Genomic DNA, 6,921 nt, shown 5'->3' on the forward strand with positions numbered 1-6,921 from the left:
CCGGCCCGGCGCGCTCCGGGGGGCCGAGCCTCCTCGCGGCGCCCGTCGGCGCTGGGCGTCCCGCCGAGAGCCCCGACGCCCCGGGGTCCTGCTTCCGAAGCCCGCGGGCTAGTCCCCGCCGGGCAGCTTTGTGCCCTGGGCTGCGGTTGTGCCAGCACCAGTCGCCGCCGGCTGACGCTCACAGCTTGCCGGAGGCAGCACAGCCAGGTCCGCGCTGCGCTGGCAGCTGAGCCCTGTCGCCCCTTCAGCAGGGGGTGCGGAGCCAGGCCGAGCCCCAGCACCTGGCAGTGCCCGCGGGCAGGGGCAGCTGCTGGTCGCTGCTAGACGTGGAGTGGCAGGAGCGGGGCAGCATCAGTAGTCCCGGAGCGCTCAGTCCTGCAAAGATGTGGGTAGGCGGTTAACTTGAAGCAAAGTAAATACAGTAGACCCGGATTTTTTTATTTTTTTATTTTTGGGGAGGATGGCTCACCACTCCTTCAGTTCCTGCCAGTTAGCTAAATTAAGGATAAGCAGCTCAGCTGATTGCTGCAGCTTTTACATCAAAGGGTGCTATTTCTCTACTCAGCTGGAGCATCACAGCAATCCCAGGCAGCCGTTTGCTGTGGCTGTATCATGCTCTAGCAAGTTTACAAACCCCATCTTTGTAAAGCTAACCCTGTAATCAATTTATAGTTCTGCTATACTTCAATTGACTTCCCTGGCAGTGCTCCCTTGAAAAAAGCTAAACAGGATGTTGGATTAGAACTAGAACAGAAAGGGGAAATAGGAGTCAAGTTCTTCAGAAACAGGGAAAATAAAATCAAAACCATGTTGATGGAAAAAAATATGGCTTCTGTAATGCATTGGCCTCAAACACTGGAAAAAAGTTCCCAGTATTTATTGCACAAGTGTGATCTAGATATCATTTCTAAGAAAAAGTCATGACAGAAAAAAATATAGCAGGATATCATTGGGCCATCTCTGTCTTGGAGAATCCTATTACTTGACAGCCTGCCCTCTCCCTTGTTTGGGAACTGGGCAGACTGTCAGTAGGCTTTTCAGTTGCTCTGTGTGCAATGCTGGGTGCTTTAAAACTGGAGGTACAGAGAAGGAAGGGCAGGGACAGCTTCCCTAACCCTGGCTGCTGGCTCTTCAGCTTTTAAATCATTGCGCGTACCACCCAGCTGAGTGTGACATTTAAATCCCAGGGGACAAAATAGGGTGTGGATAGCTTCTCTGACCCAGGTTCCCAGTACTCCCTGGGCTTTGCAGTCCCCATCCCTGCTGCCCAGCTAGGTGACAAGGGCAGCATTTGAAACCCAGGGACTGAGAACCAAGATTGGGGACAGCCTCCCTGTGGCTGGAAAGAAGGAGCTAGAGGGAATCAACAAAGCCCCCAGCCTCTTCTCGCTTGGGACTGCCCAATTTAAGGAAAAGGCAGGGAGCAGGAAAGCAGTATAGCAAAACCCACACACCCACTCTTCAAACTGGGGACATGCAGTGTATCAAGAGCCAGCAATGAGCAGATAATGGCTGCTCCTTCACTTCCTTCCCACTTTATAGGAGGGGTGGAAACAGCTGCACTCCTTGTGTCTTCCCCAGACCAGGGTGATCGTGACCTCTGAAAGGCATGAGAACCTTTTCCAGAAGGATTTAAGCTGCAGGGAAGTAAGTGTACAAGCATTCATTTTCCTGGGATAAAAATCTCCCTGGAACCACTTCTACTTGGTGGGAGTTGGGTTATTTTTCTCCCAGAACCTCTATTTTTGGTGCAGGAGAAACATTATGAACACTTGCACACTTGTGGTTTCTACTGTAATGCATGCAGTGCAGTTGCCAGTGTGCTGTGAACTTGTGCTTACTGTATTCCAGCTTCTAATTATAGACAGTCCCAAATTCTCCAGAGCCCTATAGAAAACTGTTTTACTGCCTTTGGAGATGTATAGACTGGAATTAGTGAAGGCAAAGTTATAGTAGATAAGCTGATTCCCAAGTCACTAGATAACATTGCCTCTCCAGAAACAAAACAAAAAACAGAACAGGTGTAAATTATCAGCAGCTTCTCCTATTCTCAGCTCTCTGCATGAGAGAGGCATTTCTCCCATTGTTCCATTCTGCCCTCTGGTTCTGACTCATCTTGCCTACTGTGGTTAAAGAGGCCACTGAAGAGTCCTGTCCTCTTTCTTGTGACTAAGAGCCATAGAGTACAACAGAAAATTTAAACTATAAATCAGTCTTGTGACAGTACACAGAACTATCAGCTGCTTTTCATAACCAATATCTGCTGTATTTACTTGAACAGAAGACAACCTCATAATAATTTAGATTCATATATGGAAAATGTATGAATGTTATAATTTTTTAGGTGTACATTCTAATTTTTGGAGGTTTGCCTTGAGTTTGTACTCCCCACCCCCCTTACATCTGGCGGATCCATCAGCCCTTTGCTCTTTGCTTTCTCCAAATGTTTTCCCCTGGAACTTCCTTCCCCTCCCCCTACTGTCAGATCCTGCTCTCCCTGAGCATATGGAAGTATGAAGCAAATTTGAAAACAGTAACCTTGAAATTAAACATGGCTGTAGTAATTTGCATATTGTACCTATAAGTTTAAGTTCACCCAGTACTGATGCATGTTACCTTTATTTTTTAACTGCTGCAAGCTTTATCATGGGGGTTTAATGATATATGATCTGTTTAGTGAGATTTCCTTATATGCAATTGTAAGATGAGGGGGTTTCTCCCCCATGACAACTGGGGGGGGAAACTTCATCTAATATTTGAGTAAATATGATATTTTAGTAATATTGAGACATTTTCCAGTACCAGTCATTTATCAGTTTGGATACTAGAAGGCTCAGATGCACAAAGCTGTTTAGGTGCCTCATTCCTATTTATGTTCCTAACTCCCATGTAGAAACTTAAATAGGAGTGAAGTGCTGAAATATCTTTGATGACCTCAGTTAAACTGTTTAGTTTGATATATCATGTGCTCCCTCTCAGAAACTTTACCATGTCATCCTTAGTTAGGCTTATGGGACTATATTTTGATCTCTGGTACAACTTGGAGTCCGAGAGGACAGGACATAGCATCCACCTATTGCTATGATGGAAGGGAAAAATAAATATAAACCACACCCGCCCATTCTGCATATCACAAGCTCTGTATAGCCAATCAGTGTACACGCCTAGAATTCACTGGTAATTTTAGATCTTTTGAATTTGTCTCCTGATAATATGAAGATTGCAAAGTTGCATTAGCCAGGACTATTTCTTGTTTTAAATTTCCTTCACATCATTGTTTTTGTTTTGCTTGCCATACATCAGAGCTATAATAAATTAATAATATGATGCTAACTTTTAACAGCAGTTCTTTTGATAGTAATTTACTACCTCTCTGTATGACAATGGCCTTTAACATACCTACATTTTGGACTGAGTGAACATAACTAATTATTCTTTAGCTTAAGTATTGCAACACATACTGCATCCTGTTAAAAGATGCAAAAATGATACAAACTGAAGTGTGGTAAGTTTGAAAGTGGAAGATAACCATGAACAGTTTAATGGGCAAAACTGAGGAAGAAGGATTTACATAAGGCATCAGGGAATGTTTCTAACTGTAGAAGTTGTTAAGCCTTGGAAGAGATCACCCAATTAATTTAGGGTAGATTAGACAAATATCTGTCAGGAATGGTTTGAGATCCTGTTTTGGAACAGGGGTATGGACTAGATCATAGTTTCTCAACCTGTGCAGGTACCCCAACACTTTCTCTCTCTCGTGCCCTCTTTTTGTCTCTCTCTCTTTATTGCCCCTTCCTCCTCTCAAAACTATGGCAAAAAATTTGATGCGCCGCGCATTGCGTGGCACTTTAAATTCTCCAGTAATAATTTGGTGTGCTGCACTTTGCATGGCACTGGGTTCAGCCCTCCTAGCTTTGGCCAGCATCATCTCTGGCCCAGGTAATACTTGAGTTGTGCACCCATGGCATAAAAGGTTGCAACCCTACCCACACCAGATCAGACATCTGTCATATCACGGCCTTATATACACAGCCCTTCTTCCAAATTATGGCACACATTAGTCTATAAATATAAAATCCCCTGGAAAATTGAGTGTTGGGGTACTTATTACAATTTTCAGAAGTTAGGGGGTACTTTCTACTTAAAAGGTTGAGGAACACTGGACTAGATGACCTGTTAGGGTTCTCCCCCCTCAACCACCATTTTCTATGATTTCTATTAGTACATAGCCAGGATATGCAAGCTGGCTAAAAAGAGAGAGAGAGACCAAAGAGCCTAAAGTCTATAAAATCAGGGCTGTACAATGTGGCTCATGGCTGTAAGCAGCCATGAGCCACACCAGTAGGGACCACATACCCCATGGCCCATGCCAGTGGGTGTCATGGGCCCTCAGGCCTCATGCCACCTGGGCACTCCCACACCTTGCCTTGCTGCAGCACACTACTCAACCCAACTTGACCTCATGTTCTCTGCACCCCACCACTGCAACAAACCTGTACGGCCCCCACCCACTGCACAGCCCCAGCCTGAGCTCCCTGTGCTGTGCCACCCTGTGCAGCTCTCTGGGGCAGGCACAAAACCCAGAAAACAGGAGAGAGGGGGAACCCTGAGGCGACAGGGAAAGCATTGGCTTGGCAGCATCCCAGAAGTCACAATTTAACCCATCGTAGGCATGTGGCCAGGGCCGGCCAGTCCTATCCTGCAAAACGTGGGCTAAAGGGCCCCCTGCATCTGGCCGCTTGTCAACACTCCTCTCCCCCCCGCCACTGACACCACCACCACTGACTTCACAGCTGGCTGCTTGCCACCCCTCCTGCCACTGCTGCCGGCTTCTTCAGCTGCTTGCCACACCCTGCCCCCCTGCTGCCGGCTTCTTCATGTCGGGGGCCCCAGAACTATTTATTGCAGGGGGCCCCAAAAAATTGTGGGCTGGCTCTGCATGTGGCCCACAGGCCACCAGTTGGACAGCTTTGCTATAAGTTATATGGAGAAAAGGAAGGGGAAAATATTTAAAAATCATATACTTAAGGCAACCCATATATTAAAAGAAAGGAAAATATGCAGGCAGAGACACTTTCTACACAAAGTATAGAATGAGTTCATAATGAACTCTAAGGAAAATAGGACACAAGTCATAATAAAAGTTTTTTTTAACAGTCCATGGTATACATCCCATACATGTTTCTTCCTGGCCAAAGGAATAGTTATGGGTCTTCCAGATACCTCTGTGTGCTAATGCTTGGTAAATGTGGACTTTGATAGCAGCTGCTTATAGTCTTATATTTTTGACCACAAGCATTTGCTCTAGTCATGTCATGGGATAATGACACCAAAAATATCTGTTCTTTATTAGCAGCATTAGGACAAGCAAAAAAGACTGTGTGTGAAGATCAACAAGATAAGGCAAATTCCCCATCTTTCCATATATGCCTTGTTTTGGCTACAATTTTGAATACTCCCACTCCTCTCCCCATTTTTGAAATACTCTTTAAATCTAGATAGCCAAAAATTTCAAGATGCAATTACCATAGTATCTAGGCCTAATTTCAGCTTTGAACCAGCTCTTCCATCTACCTCATCTTTGATAATTTCCCTCGTTAATGATTTTTTCTGCATGCCCATCACTTCTGACTGCTAATGTTAAATGTGATGTTGTGTGCACTTCTCTCCAGATAGTTAGGTTTGGCAAATGATCACATGGGATTTATTGGGGCCAATGTGACTGACAAAGATTGCCTTACAAATAACATCTTATCAAAGTTAGATAGTCTTGGCACATCATTTTCAGCAGCTGATTTATCCTTCTTTTACACAATATGGGCTTGTCCTTTTTTTATATGGGTTTTTTTTTGGCAGTAATAATCAAGAATTGACATCTACTTTTTAGTTAAAATTGTAACTTTGTATTCTTTCAGTTCCAAATTCTCAAAAGGTAGTTACAGGGGTGTAGGTTGTAGCTGTGTTGGTCTAAGGACATAGGCAGAAAAGGTTCTTTGGGTGAATCTGATATCTTTTATTAGACCAACTTAAATAGAAATTGTTGGAAAACAATTTTTAAGCAAGCTTTTGGGTTCAAAAACCCTTCGTCAGGCTAAGGAAGTTTCAGCAGTTGGAGTGTGCTCTTCCTGGATGGAATGAAAAGTAAAGAAGCCAGAGGCTGGACTGGGCTGGTCTGCATACAAGATAGGCAGTCAGTGAAGACATAGATTGAGGAATTTACTACCATTACTATACCCCACAACAAAGCCATCAGCATTCCCGGATCTTACAGCTGCACCTCCAGAAATGCAATACATCTCATGCACCTGAATGCCCTGATGGAAAATACGTAGGAGAAACCAAACAACAGCTGTGCACCAGAATGAACGCACACCAGGAATCAATCAAAGACAGGAATACCCAATTACCTGTGGGGGCACATTTCCCACAAGAAAACCACTCTCTCTCCAATGTCTCAGTCCTTATCCTCAAAGGAAACTTACACAACTCTTCTCAGAAATGAACCTATGAACTCCACTACATCAACCTCCTGGATACTAAAAATCATGGATTAAATATAGACATTGCATTTATGACACATTATAACTTGCCTGACATCTGACTCCCCAGGTACTTCTCCACTATTCATCCCTCTTCTCTTCCCACCCACACCCAGCCTGTCTCTCACCCATTGAGTCCTCAATCTGCATCTTCACTGACTGCCTGTCTTGTATGCAGCCCAGACCAGCCTCTGGCTTCTTTACTTTTCATTCCATCGAGGAAGAGCACACACCAACTGCTGAAACTTCCTCAGCCTGATGAAGGGTTTTTGAACCCAAAAGCTTGCTTAAAAATTGTTTTCCAACTATTTAAGCTGGTCAAATAAAATATATCAGATTCGCCCAAAGAACCTTGTCTGCAAAAGGTAGTTAGGGACCTAAT

At 44.4% G+C, this 6,921-nt stretch overlaps 1 protein-coding gene across 1 annotated transcript in view; it reads right to left on the reverse strand.

The window, feature by feature from the left end:
* DPP4 (dipeptidyl peptidase 4) overlaps nt 1–6,689 on the reverse strand; it is a 97,400-nt gene extending 90,711 nt beyond the window's left edge. Inside the window, exon 1 of the mRNA XM_019522838.1 lies at nt 6,668–6,689. Coding sequence (XP_019378383.1) covers nt 6,668–6,689 — 22 coding nt within the window. The remainder of the gene's footprint in view (nt 1–6,667) is intronic.
* Between the last annotated feature and the right edge of the window lie 232 nt (nt 6,690–6,921).

This window comes from Gavialis gangeticus, unplaced genomic scaffold (genome assembly GCF_001723915.1).
Source record: "Gavialis gangeticus isolate Ggan-Ray unplaced genomic scaffold, GavGan_comp1, whole genome shotgun sequence".
NCBI classification, from domain to species: Eukaryota; Metazoa; Chordata; order Crocodylia; family Gavialidae; genus Gavialis; species Gavialis gangeticus.